Consider the following 16,983-nt stretch of genomic DNA (forward strand, 5'->3'; position numbering starts at 1 on the left):
AAAACTGTCCTGAATGTTTTGTGAATAATCCTTCCTACTGCAAAATGATGGGCCCCAAATTGTTTATGAATAGGCCTTTAACTATAATTTCCGGTTTGGAAATAGATTTACAGTCCTGTGCAAAAGTCTTGAGCCCACTTAATTTCTTTCCATATTTTCAGGATTCTTTCCTGTTTTTTTTCTTTAAATACATCACTTTCAGATACCGTTCATCTGCTGTTCTCGGTCTGTCACTTCTTTTGTCCTCCATTTATCCAGTTATTGGTGTAGAAATCGCTATTTCATGCTGCTCAAAGTGTTACTTTTTGCAACTTTAAATTGCAGTCTGGCTCCTTGGAAATAAAATATACGGAAATAATGGGTGGCTCAAGACTTTTTACAGCACTGTAACTGTATAATAATGCAGTTTGTAGCTTTTTCTTTTAAGGCTCAATAACTAATCAGAACAGTGATTTTTAAAATTAATTTTCTTTCATAAATATTTTTTTCAAATGTTTTGGTTTATGTAGTTCTGTGTTTATAATGATGTCAACTTACATTTCAGCAAACAAATTACATCATAGTTTTGTTTGGTAAACAGAACAGCTGAAAATTGGTGCTTAGAGACAGTTGGAAGTGGTGCTTATGTGTTCCAAATGTCTAATGCCACTTTTGTGTATTTATAAATTGTCTTAATTTTTTTCAGGTGTCATTTTCCAGACTAACAAAGATGGTTCTTTGCCACCTCATGTTCTGTACAAAATAAGACAGAACTCCAGCTTCACCGAGAAGACTAATGAAATAAGAAGGGCCTACTGGCGTCCTGGACCCAACACAGGGGGAAAATTCTACTTCCTCTATGGTTTTGTTTGGATTCAAGGTAAGTGACTAATATGCAAATTTCCTAGGTCTTGAGCATGTTGTGTATTGTAAATACAGGCTTTGATATGGATTTGAGGTGTTTTACATGGTTGTATTTGATATGTTCCCTTCATATGTTGGTTGAAATCAGAAAAATGTACAGTAAGTCATCTTTTATTCAGGAGACACAGGTTGATTCACAATTGTGCATCGATCTATGGCTGCACGGTGGTGTGGTGGTTAGCACTGTTGCCTCACAGCAAGAAGGTTCCAGGTTCAACACCCAGCTGGGGCCTTTCTGTGTGGAGTTTGCATGTTCTCCCCGTGTATGCGTGGGTTCTCTCCGGGTACTCCGGCTTCCTCCCACTGTCCAAAAAATCATGCATGTTAGGTTGACCATCTGCTGGTGGTGGTCGGAGGGGCCGATGGCGCCGGTGCATGGCAGCCTCGCCTCCGTCAGTGTGCCCCAGGGCAGCTGTGGCTACAATCCAGTGGTCTGCCACCATCAGCATAGCACTTTGAGATTCTGTATGAAATGAAAAGTGCTTTACAAATGTAATTGATTATTATTATGGCATGGTCTATGGGACTGACCCAGAGACAGCCTAAGCAATGTACAGTTGATTTTATAGATGATAGAAAAGGGGTTGACCAGGGCTTAAAGTATTCCGGCACCGTGCCGGATCTCCGGCGTGTGGCGTTTGACCACGTTTGCCGCTAGGGCTGTTACGTGGTTCATGTAAGCCTCAATAAACATCACAGCGCTGTCAGTCAGTTTGAACGGGTCTTAGCGGGACGGAGCACAAAAACGGTAACTTTGACATTTACGACGCAATTTTCGGTAAATATTGACCAATAATGTGCATTGATCACTTCACTGACAATGTATTTTAACAACGTTTTTCTTTTTTGGAGCAGCAGAGACACATTTATCAACTTTTTAAATCATAGAGGGTGCCCCTGCATGCAAGCAAGGGACAGCTACCTTGTCCTTCTTTATATTTCATCATGCCAGTGGTCCAGTTTACCTGCAGATCTACATCCTCCAACAAAGCATGATATCACTGTCTGTTCCCAGATTTACTCGATGGAAATAAAAGATGTCCTGCAGTGTTAAGGTGTTACAGGTTTCTGTAATAAACTGTATTTTTTTATTTTCTATTTATACCATGGTCTGGGTGAATACTAGATTCTGATTGACTGGAGGGTATAGGTTAAAAAAGTGTTTAATTTACACCTAGGAAAGATGTTCCGGTCAAATTGCCTGATGACAATTCTAAATTATTGCCCTGGCTCAAACACTAGTTGGTAACCATGGCAACTGAGACTCAACGTTATTTCACAGTTTATTTATCACAACGGCAAGACAGACAAAAACATGTGATTTTATCATTTCTTTTAACTTATTTGGGGAAAGACATCAGCTTCCACCATCCTCGTATCCCTGAGTCGGATTTTCAAAGAATCAGATGTTCATCTGTGCTGTTTCCCGATACGCCCCTCGGACTCGTCAGAAATGTATGGTTTGACATCCAGCTGTGTTTTGCTTGGTGTGGCAGGGAGGGGAGCGAGTTCTAGTGAGTGTAGTGTCGGAAGCCTGATTGAAATTTGTCAAGGAGTCCACTGGAGTTCAAGAAGTCACTGAGTTGATTAAAAACCACTTCCTCAACAATCTTGGCTATAAAAGGAAGATTTGAGATGGGTCTGTAGTTGGTTAAAATGGAAGCATCCAATGTTCTCTTTTTTAGGAGTGGCTTGATGGGAGCTACTTTTAAGGGTTTAGGAAACGTGCCTGATTGAAGTGAGCCGTTTATTATTGGCTGCAAATCTGTTTGGACAGAGCTTACAATAGTTTTAAAGAAGTCAGATTGCATTGTGTCAAGACAGGATGTCGATGGTTTAAGATGCTGGACTGTATTGAATTCTGACATCATAGTTGATTGATTTCTAGGTGGTTTTTAAGGATTGTGTCATTTTATTATTTTGCTGATTTATGTTGATATTTAGACTTATAGATTTGATTTTTTTTCATTGAAAAAACAGTCAAATTCATTGCATTTTTCTGTGGAACAGAGTTCTGAAGCTATCTGTTTTGGAGGGGTTGTAAGCTTATTAACCATAGCAAACAGAGCGCGAGTGTTGTTGATGTTCTTATTAATCATTTCAGATAAGTGTTGCTGTCTAGCCGGAGTAACCCGGGGTTAAAATTACAAAGACTTTGTTTGTAGAGGTCATGGTGAATTTGAAGTTTAGTTTTTCGCCATTTATGCTCTGCTTTCCTGCATTCTGTTTTCAAGGCCTTTACCATAATGGTGTTCCTCCATGGTGTTCGCTTTCTGCTCAAGATCATCTTATTTTTAACAGGTGCAACAGTATCCATGACATTTGAGATTTTCAAGTTAAAGTTATCTAAGAGTTCATCAACTGTCTCTGCACTCGCAGTTGATGACATAACTATAACTTTCATAAACTTAGCACTGGTATTCTCATTTATGTACCTTTTTCTAACAGACACACGGGTTAACTGAATGTTTGGAATTAACTGTAAGTCAGAGAACACACAGAAATGATCAGAGAGCGCCAAGTCCTTGATATCAACAGAAGAAATGTCAACACCTTTAGAGATAACCAGATCCAGTGTGTGGCCTCGAGTATGTGTGGGTCCATTCACATGTTGAAGGAGGCCAAAAGTGTCAAGTAGAGAGCAGAGTTCTTTGGCATTAGTGTCCATGTTATTGTCCATGTGAATGTTAAAATCCCCAGTTATGATAAAAAAGTTATAGTCAGTGCAGATAACTGACAGCAGTTCAGCAACTCATCAAAGAAAGTTCCTGGGTATCTTGGTGGTCTATAAATGATTAGGAAGATAACTTTTGGATCCCCTTTACTAAAAAACAGAGATATTCAAAAGAGCTAAAATCACCAAGTAAAATTTCTTTGCACTGAAAGACTGATTTAAAAATGGCGGCAGCTCCCCTGCCCTTCTTACCACTTTGACACTTATTGATAAAACTGAAATTTGTTGGTGCTGCCTCATTGAGAATGGTATCACAGCTACATTCAGTCAGCCATGTTTGAAATAAAAAGTCTAGATTATAGGTCATGATCATGTCATTTACTAAGAGGGATTTGTTAGCTAGTGATCTGATATTGAGTAGGGCTAATCTCGGGGAGACAACAGGTGATACTGGTGCGTTTCGGGGTTGACACACTATATTCAATAGATTGGTAGATTTAACTGAACCTTTTTTATTTCTCACCAGTTTGACCACTTTTCTGTTACCTGTCATGACAGGGATTGAAAAGGCTGTCTGAACTTCATAGGGCCCTGACTTTTTCTGGGGAAGAGCATTCTTGATATCAGTATTACAGCCTGGACCCGGCACATATTAGGCTACAGCTACACGAAAATGAAACAAGGTTTTTTTTTTTTTTAAACCGAGTACGAAAATTATTGCGACCACACAGGAAAGCTTCTGTAAAGAATCAGGTCCAGATGGCAACGCCACGCTTGCTGAAAACGATGCAGTACACACGCCACACCTCTATGTGCGCTGTAAGCCACCCCCACCGGTTACACCAGAACAATAGAAGAAGCAATGCGCATGCGTGTACGCCCCTACTTCTACCAGCGCATCACCTTTAAATGTTCCTTCAACAACGCCGCTGTAGTTAGCAGTGTCTGCAGCAGTGCTGCTATCAATGTTGTGGGGTCCATGATGATCGCTGTCTGTCCTTGTTGTGTTGTCTTCTTCCGGATTTTTAATGAAAGCCGCTTTTTGTTCTGGTCACTGACGTATGTGTATACGTCACTGGCGTTGGCCATGTGGCTGTGACGCAGATGTAAACAAATCCGTTCTGGCTGTAATAATGGAAACGCGACGGCGGCGTTTCTAGATCTTCCCACTCTGGAACCCGTTCTCCAAAAATATCGTTTTGGGGTACTGGGAACGCCGGCTCCATATGGCCGCGACAGCCAAACGATAAGCAAAAATATCGGTTACAGTGAAAAACGTTTCCATGTAACCAGGCCCCTAGTCAGACTCACAGATATAATGATTCAGAGGAGGTGGGAGGGCTTGGTGACTTTTGTTTGAGGGTTGTTTCCAACGTGATGGACGTGGTGGAATGGGAGGGGCTGGATGAGGTGGGATATTAGGGGGGAAGAATATGGGATTTTGGTGTGGTGTCAGTTGTATTCCAATATTGAAAAGGCTCTTCATCCTGTCAGGGAAATCCAGAAGGGAGGAGTCCAGACTGAGTGGAGAGAGCTGGGGGCTGGGTGGGGTCCGTGGGGGCGAAGGCTGGGGGTTTCCCACTGGGGCTGGTGAAGACTCCTCATCTTGGGGTGAGGCTGATGATATTGCAGACTCCTCATCTTGGGGTGAGGCTGACGTTGCAGGTTCTTTCTGGATCCGCTGTCCTCCATGGTCAGTCCTTGTCTCAGCGCCCTCACCAGAGCATTGTCTTATCTGTTGTTTCGGATCATTTTGTCCTGTCTTGTCCTTGATAGGGGCTGCTGGTGTGTGACGCAGAGAGTAAAAAATGTTGGAGCTTAGCAACTGTACTCCTGACTTGTTAAGGTGAAATCCATCTGCCTTAAAGAGGTGCCTGCGTCTCCAAAAGATGTTGAAATTGTCAATAAAGTTAATTGAATGAGCAGCACACATGTCTTTGAGCCATCTGTTTAGCATCATCAGTCTGCTGAATCTCTCATCTCCTTTCCAAACTGTTGGTAGAGGTCCACTGAAAAACACCTCTGTACTTGTGCATCAAACTTTGTTTACCAGGTCCATAAAGTCTTGTTTTAATACCTCATATTGTTGCTTCACAACATCAAGGGCTCCTGTGTGTATGATGAGAGATTTCAGTGTCGGATGCTGAGCAACAATGTCCAGGATCTTCTTTGAGATATCAGACACCATGTCGTTACTAAAACAGAGTATTTTGGTCTTTTTCTTGCTGCAAAAACGTTTTATCTCATTCATTGCTCTGTCACCCACTATCAGAGTTTGAGGCCCAGTTGTTAGCTCTTTCTATGGCCTTTTAGCATATAATTTAGCCTCATACCTTTCTCCGGTCTTGGGAGATGAGCGTTCTTTTGGAGAGTCAGGATTTTGAGAAAGTGGAGCAAATCTGTTCTTTAGCAGAAATTCCTGTGTCTTGTGGCAATTTGCTCCTGGTTTTGGTGGTGGTCTCGGTCCATCGTTGCTTTTTCTTTGGTATCGGGGTAGACACATTCCTGTGTGATAGTGCAGGCCACTCGGAGTCATTGTGGGTCTCCAGGTGTTGGGTTCTGCCTGATAACCGTCTTCCCACATCTGAGGGAGGCGATTTGTAGTGTTTTGGCTTAGCACCAAGGGAGTTCCAGGGAGGACTGGTTGAATATTTTCCATTTACAGCAGGCTCCTGCCGCGTCTGGGTGGTGCCGGTTAATGTTGTGGAGAAAATGAGTCGAATCACACGTCGATCAGCCGTCCATTGGGGAGTTTATTGAACAAACTGTCACAGCAAATATGCATACAGGATGTACAAAATGTCCGCTGTCTTCCTTCTGTGATACCTCTTTATGCTTGTCTTTATCAAAACAACTGGAGGCGCCTAATGTTAAACAACTCATTCTAACTATCAACAATATTCATCTGAACCAGTCAGCAAGGCACACGATGTAACTAGGCCAGATGTCATGAGAATGTCATGACATCCTTCTCCCACATTAGCTTCCTGTTAGCCTGCTCCCTTTCAGTGTTTTGGGATACTGGCAGAGTAGTTTCATTCCCATATTGTCCATTTATCTCCATGTTCACTTCAAGCCGATTAATTTTTGTTTCCAGTATTGCTATCTTCTGGAGTAGCTTGTGGTAATCATCAGTGGAAAAGGGAGGCATCTTGGTGCTAATTAGCTTCAGTTAGCTGAGCTCCTCCAAAAGCAGGAAGCTGCAACGGAATTTCCACACGACAGTTTCCAGATGACTTTCTGATAAAAATGATTAAAAAAGTCTTGGTTCACTTAAAAGAAAAAGAATAAAATTATATCCAAGACTTGTGGAAAGAAGTAAAATGATTTAAAAGCAAATAAAGCAGACATTCCAAGTTCCAAAAACTCATTTCAGGGAGATGCCTATCGAGGGAGATGCCCCCCCCCCACCCCACCCCCCCCACACACACACACACACACGCACACATATTTTCTTTAATTAATTTACGCTTAATTTATTTTGCATATTTCTTTATCCTATTTATTATCAACATATTAAATTGGGGATTTTTTAAAAAGGCTTTGACAGGCTGGATATAGATAGTTAGATACTGTAGCTGGCTAGTTAGATATAGAACTACACAATTTAGTAACTAAATGTGTATTGATACTTTAAATAAGTGTTTGATACGTTGTGCTTTATTTTATTACAGCATTTAACCTACAGAAATAAAATGCAGATGATGGTGTGTTCAACTTAGCCTACCTCCACATGTCTTTTACAGTCATTAAGTCCGCCGTGGGCAATACTGAAGTCACTATGCATACAGTGCACCTCGCCACGGTGTCATCATTCTTCACCTTCACTAGACATGGATATACTTTAGTATATTCTGCTGTAAAATGAGTCTTATATTTTCGTTTTTTACTCGAGGATTCACCCTCTGCCATTTCGCAGGATGCACAGTTTTGAGTGGTAACTTAGGTGGCTGTCAGAGAGTAAATCGAAGCCCTCCCACACCGAACGTTATTGGCTTATTTTGCTGACTAAACCAATCAGCGCACCCTCTCGCATAGTCTAAAATCCGGGATATTTTATCCGTGATTAACTATCAATATCAGGGAGACTCCCGGAACATCCGGGAGACTTGGGATGTCTGATAAAGCAATAAGCAGCAGGAGGAAGCAGAGACACGTCTGCACTCTTAATAAGCAGGAAGAAAAGAAAGGGTTAATGGGTTTTTGCCCTCATCAGAAGCGTTCTTGAGTCTGCTACACGAGGATGGCATTGAACACGTCAGCCTAGCGCATAATCCTGAGACAAAAAATAATAAGGATCCGAACAACCCACACAAGGAAAACCTAAGAGGGTTCATGTTTGCCAGGCCCAGGGATCCTTTGTGTCCAGTAAAAAGTTTAAAAAGCACATCTCCAAGTGTCAACCAGATGCAACATCGTGCTCCATCACCGTGACATCTGATGTGTGGTACTCCAGGGAGCCGATGGGTATCCACTACCTGGGGAAGATGCTGAAAAAAACCAGCGAAGAGGTCTGTACAATAGCTACATTCTAATAATAATAATGTAGAACCCCTCTTCTGTCCTCATTAATATAGCCTAAGTGTGTTTATTATTGTTTCTTTCAGCTGGGTCTGTCACGGGTTTACACCAACCACAGCCTCCGAAGCACAGCTGTTGGTCGTCTCTGACGCCGGGCTGGAAACCCGAAAATGGAGCAACATTTTGTCTCCTTTGACGCCTGCATAGGGAGATATTAAATAGTCCGCTCAGCTGTGACTTTAACTCTAAAACACATTAAAGTATTGATGATTGATTGAATATTTGTTTTATTTATAGCTTTGCGTCGGACGGTTCACGCCAGTTCGCGTCGTCCATTCATTTCTGATGATGCCTCATCGGCATCATCACACCTCATCGGGCATTATCCCTTACTTATTTCATGTTATTCAGTTTACTAGTTCTTGGAGCACTTTACCGTTTTGTTGTTTTGAAGAAATTTTTTTTGGAAATGTTGCAAATTAAAATTTAATTGTTACAATTACACGGTTACACTGGTAACTGTTTATACAGTACATGTTTGCCTAGCGTATGCATCAGATCCACTGCAGTGATTCTGCTGTCTGTGGAATGCGTTGTATGCGGGAGTTAGCTGACAGTTAAGGGTTAAATACAACAAAACTGAACCACAATTGCATTACAAATTAACAATGAGAACTCATGAGTCAAGTCCAAATTGTTCAGTCAAAAGACAGTTTTGAAGACACTATAAAACTGTCTTCAAATCTCCAGTTCCTTTGTCTTGCTGTAATTTGTTTATATTCAACAGCTGAGGGTCACATGGCAGCACCTCAACAAAAGCAATTAAAGGCAGCTTTTACACACACTATAGGCATTGCCCCACTCTTTCCATTCTGGTTCTAACATAGGCAGAACTATAATAGGAACTCATTTTGCCAAATTTTAGACGAGCCGACTACATGTTTTGCATTTCTGCAGCCACTTCCATCCAAGGGCCTTTGTCAAAAAGGGGAGCCAGTGGCTGTGGACCAGGAGGAAGGACCTGGCCTGGGGCTCCAAGTGAGTGATGATTGATGGGAGTGAACCTGGGACGCTGGGATTCACTGCTGAACCCACTGGAGGTGTCGTGGGCCTATCAGCGAAACACCCAAGAAGGAGGGCGCCCACTTGAGAACCCAAAGGATGCCATCACTCACTTGATGGCCACAGTGTCTCGTCGGTGCCTTAGGTATCTATCGGGATAACAACACCTTGTCCTATTCAACAGATCAGGTCAAATCAGCAACAACTGGACTAAACCACTCTATATGTGTCAGGAGTCTCAAAGAAATTTAGAAGGATCTTCTCCAAACATGACATTCCAGTGCACTTCAAACCCAAGAACACCCTCAGACAGAGATTGGTTCAGCCAAAGGACAAAACATCCAAACACAAACGAAACGTTGCTCTGTATGCAGTGCAGTGAAGAGTGTGCTGACCTCATATAGGAGAGACCAAACAAGAGCTCCACAAGCGCGTGGAACAACATGAGAGAGCCACCTTTTCAGGTCAAGACTCAGCAGTGCATCTACTTCTCAAGTAGGGACACTCATTTGAGGACAGTAATGTACACATTCTGGACAGAGAAGACAGATCGTTTTTTTTTTTTGGGGGGGGCTTTTTATGCCTTTAATGATAGGACAGTGTGAGAGAGACAGGAAGCAGGGGGCAGAGAGATGGGGAAGACACGCAGCAAAGGGCCACTCGGTGCGGGAGTCGAACTGGGGCCCGCTGCAACGAGGACTGTAGCCTCTGTACATGGGGCGGCTGCTTAACCCACTACGCCACCGACCGCCCTGGAAAAAACATCTTTGAACAGAGGAGGTTGTCTCAGGAATTACCTTCCCAGCACCTACAAAGCAGCATTGTCTCGCCTTCCCAGGCAGTTTTACAACCATTCACACCTTGGATCCTGTGACCAAAACTCACACCGTTTATGCAGGTTGACAATCTATAGGTGATAATGACTAACAACACACATATTGGTCAGGGGGTTCAGTCCTACATGTGACTGTACCGACCCTTTCTGCTTATAAGCTGATACTCCCCACCATCTAGCTTAGAACTGAAGAAGCCTTTCGGATTAAAGGTGAAACATATTCAAGATATTCAAGATATAAAAAGAAGTCCAGTTGCCCTTATTTAAGCTGTTGTGATTTTAAGCCTAATCTTAAAGTTAAAGAGGGTGTCTGCTTCCTGGACATATACATGCAGCTGGTTCCGCTAGAGAGGGGCCTGATAACTGAAGGCTCTGTCTCCCACTCTAGTTTTAGAAACTCTAGGAACCACAAGTAAACCTGCAGTCTAACAGTGAAGTGCTCTGTTTGGAAACTCTTTAAGGTATGATGGAACTTGGTCATTTAGAGCTTTATATGTAAGGATAAGAATTTTTAATTATATTCTGAATTTAACAGGGTACCAATGAACATAAGCCAAAACTGTAGAAATATGATCTCTCTCTACTCACCACTTCAGGCTTAAACCGAGACACATGAAAAGTCGGGTGAATACGCACTCATCTGGGGAGGTGGAGTACAGAACTTGGAGGCCAGTCTCCAGTTCCTGATTCAGTCTGTCAGTAGACCCAAAAGCATTACTCTGGAAATCAGAAACAGTTGGTAATGACTTATGTTTATTCCAACAAAACAAGACATCCGACATCTGTTGGATTCAATGTCTTGTGGAATGCCATGGAGCCGAAGATATGGGAGACAAGCAGGTCTGCAGTTTCCTTGGCAGAGGGGACCTTACCACTCCTTCTGGTGACTTCATAAGGTCCATGCCATTTGGTCAACAGCTTGCTGTCAGATGTAGGAAGTAACAACAACACCTTTTGGCCTGGTTCAAAAATCCTCTCTCTAGATTTTTGGTCATACCACTTCTTTTGGTTTTGTTGGGCTGTCCTCATGGTCTCCTGGGACAGAGATGACATTTCCTCCAAGCTCTTTCTCATTTCAATTACATATTCCACAACATTCTCTTCTCTTGATGATGGATTTTGCCAGTAGTCTTTTAGGAGGTCAATTGGCCCTCTCACCTGACGTCCGTACAGAAGTTCGAATGGTGAGAAGCCCGTTGAACTCTGTGGCACCTCTCGATAGGCGAAAAGCAAATATGGCAACCATTGGTCCCAATCCCCTCCTGTATGGGACACAAACTTGCGGAGCATGTTTTTTAATGTCTGATTAAACCTTTCCACCAGTCTGTTTGAGGATGATAGGGGGTGGTCTTAATTCCCTTTATTTCTAACAGCTGGTAAACCTGTTGTAGCAACTTGGACATGAAATTTGTTCCACAATCTGTCAAAACCTCTCTTGGTATCCCTACCCGAGAGAACAGTTGTAATAGACAATTGGCAATGTTTCTGGCTTTCACTGACTTTAGGGGCAATGCTTCTGGATAGCGTGTGGCATAGTCACATATAACTAGAATGTATCTATTTCCAGTGGAGCTCCTTTCTAATGGTCCTACTACATCCAAAGCTATTCTTTCGAACGGGGTCTCAATAATTGGTAATGGCTGTAGCTGGTGCTCGTGCAACCTTCCTCCCCGATGTCAGCTGACACGTCTCATAAGAATTACAAAACTGGGCAACCTGGCTGTACATACCTGGCCAAACAAAACGGCTGGCAACCCTGCACAAAGTTTTTTGAAATGCCATATGCCCTGCCCATGGTACTGAATGTCCGAGATCCATAACCCGGTATCTAAACTGCTGCGGTGCCCTGCTTGACTCCCTCAACCTCTGTCACCTTCTCAAACCAAGGCTTTAAAGTTTAAATCATGTATAAAGTGAAAAGAATTTGTCCAAGCACAGAACCCTGAGGAACTCCATTACTTACTCTGGTTTGTGAGGAAGATTCTTTATTTCCAAGAACAATCTTGATAAATATGACTCAAACCAGCGTAATGCAGTTCCTTTAATCCCAATAACATGTTCAAGTCTCTTTGATAGAATGCTGTGATAGATCGTATCAAATGCAGCACTGAGATCCAACAGGACAAGCACAAATACAAGTCTACTATCAGAGGCTAAGTGGAGATCATTGGTAACTTTAACCAGTACTGTTTCTGTGCTATGATGCATGGGATGCTGGGTAGTCTTACCTTGATAGACCTGAGTGTATTAAGTCTGGGTAGTCATTAGCAGCAGATGAGAAGCTACAGAGAAGTGTGTAAGACTACAACTCTGTGTCCTGGTCTCAACCCTGGATTGTCATGTTTTTGGATGACATTCGTCCATATTTCTAGAAATGGGAGCAGCCCCTTCCAAAGTGGGATGGTCTCCTCATCAGACCAGGTTTTCCCCAGAAAGATTTCCAATTATCTATGGAGCCCACGTTGTTTGCTGGACACCATCGAGACAACCAGCGGTTGAAGGATGACATGCGGCTAAATATGTTATCACTAGTCAGAGTTTGCAGGTGTCCAGAGAAAACTATGGGGTCCCACATTGTTTTGGTAAAATTACACACTGATGCAACATTAATTTTAGTGACCTCCAATTTGAGTAACCTGGTATAATTACCACTGACGTGAATAACAATTTTGTTCTATTTGCGCTTACCGTTAGCCTGCAGTTTTAAATAGGATTCTACATCGCTTGCTCTGGCCCCTGGAATACATTTGACTATGGTCGCTGGTATCCCTAATGCCACCTTTCTGACACTGGAGCTGCCAATTGCCAGGTTTTTTTTTCCTCAGTGGGTGTCTCACTGAGTGGGGAAAATCTGCCTCCTTTTCCTGACCATTACCCAGCTGCTAACGGGATTAGCTATGCTAGGTCAGCCACCTAGCACACTGGCTAAAGGGACCTGGCTTGCTATCGGGTGGTTTTCAACGGTGCAGAGCCGAGATTCCAATTCGGAATCATGCCTCCAAACTACAAAAAAGACTACATGTACCATTATTGCTAAAGGAGGCAGATGAGTAATTTAACTTCTGATACTTGGAACAAGAGAAGGCAGGAGATGGAAGGAGAGAGCTGGTAGCCATGCTAAGCTAAAGAACAGATACAACGCAAGAAAAGTGAAAATGTGTCAAAACATCAAAGATTTATATAAATCGGTGCTAAAATAAAACAAATAATGTGTGATAGGGTTGACGATGCAAAAGTGTGTAACTTCTAAGAAGAAATTAAGTGAAATTTAAGAATCCAAGAGAAGAGAGGTTCCACAGAACACAAGCGAGTTTACAGGAGGTTATGTTTATGTTATGTTTATGCATTTAGCAGATGCTTTTATCCAAAGCGACTTACAAATGAAAATATAACATTACAGCTAACATCAAAGCTAACAATAACAATAAGCTACATAGAAGGAAACCAGAAGTCAGACTGTCAGGGGTGACAGTGTAGAGATAGAGTGCAGGCATATAGGGAAGTACAGAAAGATAAAGTGCAGTAGAGGGGTAGGGTAGTACAGGGTAAGTGCTACGATAGGAGATGCTTTCTGAAGCGCTGGGTCTTCAAGAGCCTCTGTTCTGGTAGCGCTCGGTAGGTCATTCCACCATCGTGGAACCACACATGAAAAGAGTCTAGATAGTCTTAAGCGTGGTGTAGGCACTGCTAGACGACAATCCTGTGACGACCGGAGTGACCGAGTTGGGACATAAGCCTTTGCAAGAGCATTCAATTAAATGGGAGTCATTCCATTAAGGACTTTGTAGACTAGTATCACTGACTTGAATTTGATGCAGGCAGCTAAGGGTAGCCAGTGGAGCTCAATGCTCTTTTCGGCTGATCGAAGACCAGAAGCGCTAACGCGTTCTGGACCATCTGCAGCAGTTTCACAGCACAGGCTGGGAGACCAGTTAGGAGAGCGTTGCAGTAGTCAAGGCGGGAGATGACCAAGGCCTGCACCAGGAGCAGGGTGGCGTGTTGGGTTAGGTATGGCCTGATCTTTCTTATGTTTAGCAATGCAAAGCGGCATGATCGAGCAACGGAGGTAACATGATCTTTGAAGGTTAGTTGGTCATCAATCATGACACCCAAGTTTCTAGCTACCTTTGATGAAGCAAGAGATAGGGATTCAGTTTGGATGCAGATGCTGTGGTGTATGGTTGGTTTGGATGGGAAGACAAGAAGTTCAGTTTTAGAGAGGTTTAGTTGGAGGTGATGGGCTTTCATCCATTTTGATATGTCAGAGAGACAGTTTGAGATTCGTGCTGAGTCCGTATGGTCGTCAGGTGGGAACGACGGATGGATCTGGGTATCGTCAGCATAACATTGGTATTGGAAGCCATGTGATCGGAGGTGATGCAATATATCTTATCTCGAAACGTCTGCACATAGCAGCAGATGCCCAGGGAATCCTCTTTCAGCACCTGTTGTCAGCACAAAGCTAGATTGAGTTCACTGCTCTGCACAGGTATACAATCTCTTTCTAAGCCTCACTGGTAATCATTGGCTATATATTATACAGAGCCAAATACATGTGTAGGCAATCATTTTCATACATTTATGTCACTTTACACCAAACCATGGCCAGCTTTCCTATTATGTGTAACTTTTTTAGAGATGCACCGGATCCTGATTTTTAAGGTCCTGCCGGATACCGGATCCACTGCTTAAGATCCTGCCGGAACCGGAACCGGATCCTACTCGGATCATCAGCTAGTACATTATAATGCAGTGAAAACCACTTTACAGTTCATTTCCTTTCCTTAACAGATGAAATATGCAATAACTTCTAACATTATCTATTTTATTTGAATATAGTCACTTGGAACACACCGCTGAAATGTTCAGCTTAACGTCATTTGTGTACAGGCTTATTGTTATGTTCAATCCAAAGAACAAATAAAGAGAGCAAAAAATGACATTATTACTAAAGAGAATGAGGCCTGTCATAAACAGCAAGCCATAACGTGCTCTTTGAAAAGTAAAAGAAAAGAGTAAAAGAATCCAACAAAACACAGGCCTAATGCATTTACAAACTAAAATATAGCAAATTTAGCACATGTATTACTCTTGGATACAAAATTTTAATAGGCCTGATAAATGTAATGAAAAAAAATGTAGGCTAATAGTAGCCTATTAACTGCAGACTGATTTTTTTTCTCAGAAAAAACAAAACACTGGGAATCTTGATTATCATCATGAATGCCTACAGTCATGGAACGTAGGCTATTTCACTTCTATTTCAAGCACTTAACTAGGCTTAATTAGAACATTAAATAAAGTGTGGCACAAAAAACTCGAACCTACTCTCCTCTAGGTTATATTATGAACAACTTCTATAGCTAGCTTTCACAGAAAATGAGCGTTTCCTTTCAGAAAAACAAGACCCTCTGCATTAATCGGCGACAGCCGGTTGCGAGTGTGAGAACGGATGTCTCCAGCGGTGCTGAAAAGTCGTTCACTGGGTACAGAGGTTGGTGGTGGGCAGAGATAAACTTTGGCCGTTTTTGACAGCAATGGAAAGCGCTGCTGATTGCCTTTCCACCACTGAAGCGGGTCTTCGGTTAGAGGAATCAGTGGCTCGCTGAAAAAAAACGCTGACCTCTGTTTCGGCGGTTATCTTCTTTAAACATTTAACGACGTAATCACGTTGTGCTTACGTGCTGTAGGATCCGGTCGGGGCACCAGGTCCGGCAGTAACCGAACCTCGTCAAAAACGCCACTATCCGGCCGGAACCGGACCCCGGATCCTGGATCCGGTGCATCTCTAAATTTTTTCAAATGATTTTTTCCTGTATTCAGCTGAATTATCCTGGTTACTTTTCTATTAACCATATTTAATCATCAATTAGGCATATGGAAATGTGGACTGCAGCAAACACTGTAATTTCATGCAACTGTGGAACAGTGCATTTGAAAATATAAGAAATCTAATTCTACTGTATATGTGTCATGGAAAGAGTGTGTGGAAAATACATTTTTCCATAGGTATCCACCAGTTCCACAACTGTTATTATTAATGAATATTGTAAATATTTTAGAAAGCTTTGTTTGTGTTCACCCATGGATGTACATCAACATTCATTTGATTCTGCTCTGTTTAGTTTCTCTTATTTCTCTCCTCCATTTTGCTCCAGATATGATAGAAAGAGCCATCATTAACACATTTGTGGGTCATGATGTGGTTGAGCCTGGTAACTACGTTCAGATGTTCCCCTATCCATGTTACACCAGAGATGAGTAAGAAAAGTACTTCCTATTTAGAAAATTACACATACCACTCTTAACATGATCTGTTTTTTGGAGATCTTATCAGGTTATGATGCTAAGCAAGTCAGAGATTTTATGCATTTGAAATTAAATGTGGTAAAACATGTGGGTGTACTATGTTTACTTGATACCTTTTGTTGTTTTTCTTTCAGTTTTCTGTTTGTGATTGAGCACATGATGCCTCTGTGCATGGTGATATCCTGGGTTTACTCAGTAGCCATGATGATTCAGCACATTGTGGCTGAGAAGGAACACCGGCTCAAAGAGGTAAGACTCTGTGCTCGTGTTTATTGCCACCATTGTTTATAATGTGAGGCTGAATACAATTCTTCCCCCATAACCTCAGCTACTTTCTCTGTATAATGACTATTTTTACAAGACTTTTTTCTATCAACAAATTCCATGTGCACCCACAAAGAAACAATGGACCATTTTCTAGAGGTGTTTTTTTTTTTTGTAGATAGATAAACACTTATTTCAATATACACCCATCCATCCATTTTCTATACCAATTTAATCCAAATTGGAGGGTGGGATGGTTATAGTACATTATATATATTATAGTACACTGGTGAACAGCACGCAATGCCAGGCTTCCCAGAAACAAATATAAAATAGATGATAGATGTTTTCAGTAATACACAATGGCAACACTAAACTCAAATATTTAAAAAAAAATCCAGGTGAAGTAAACATC

At 42.0% G+C, this 16,983-nt stretch overlaps 1 protein-coding gene across 4 annotated transcripts in view; it reads left to right on the top strand.

The window, feature by feature from the left end:
* abca2 (ATP-binding cassette, sub-family A (ABC1), member 2) overlaps positions 1–16,983 on the top strand; it is a 169,942-nt gene that overhangs the window by 71,895 nt on the left and 81,064 nt on the right. For all 4 annotated transcript variants that reach the window (XM_075468148.1, XM_075468150.1, XM_075468151.1 and 1 more), the window contains 3 exons: positions 686–859; positions 16,154–16,256; positions 16,439–16,553. In XM_075468148.1, coding sequence (XP_075324263.1) covers positions 686–859; positions 16,154–16,256; positions 16,439–16,553 — 392 coding nt within the window. The remainder of the gene's footprint in view (positions 1–685; positions 860–16,153; positions 16,257–16,438; positions 16,554–16,983) is intronic.

Source organism: Odontesthes bonariensis, chromosome 6, assembly GCF_027942865.1.
Source record: "Odontesthes bonariensis isolate fOdoBon6 chromosome 6, fOdoBon6.hap1, whole genome shotgun sequence".
NCBI lineage: Eukaryota > Metazoa > Chordata > Actinopteri > Atheriniformes > Atherinopsidae > Odontesthes > Odontesthes bonariensis.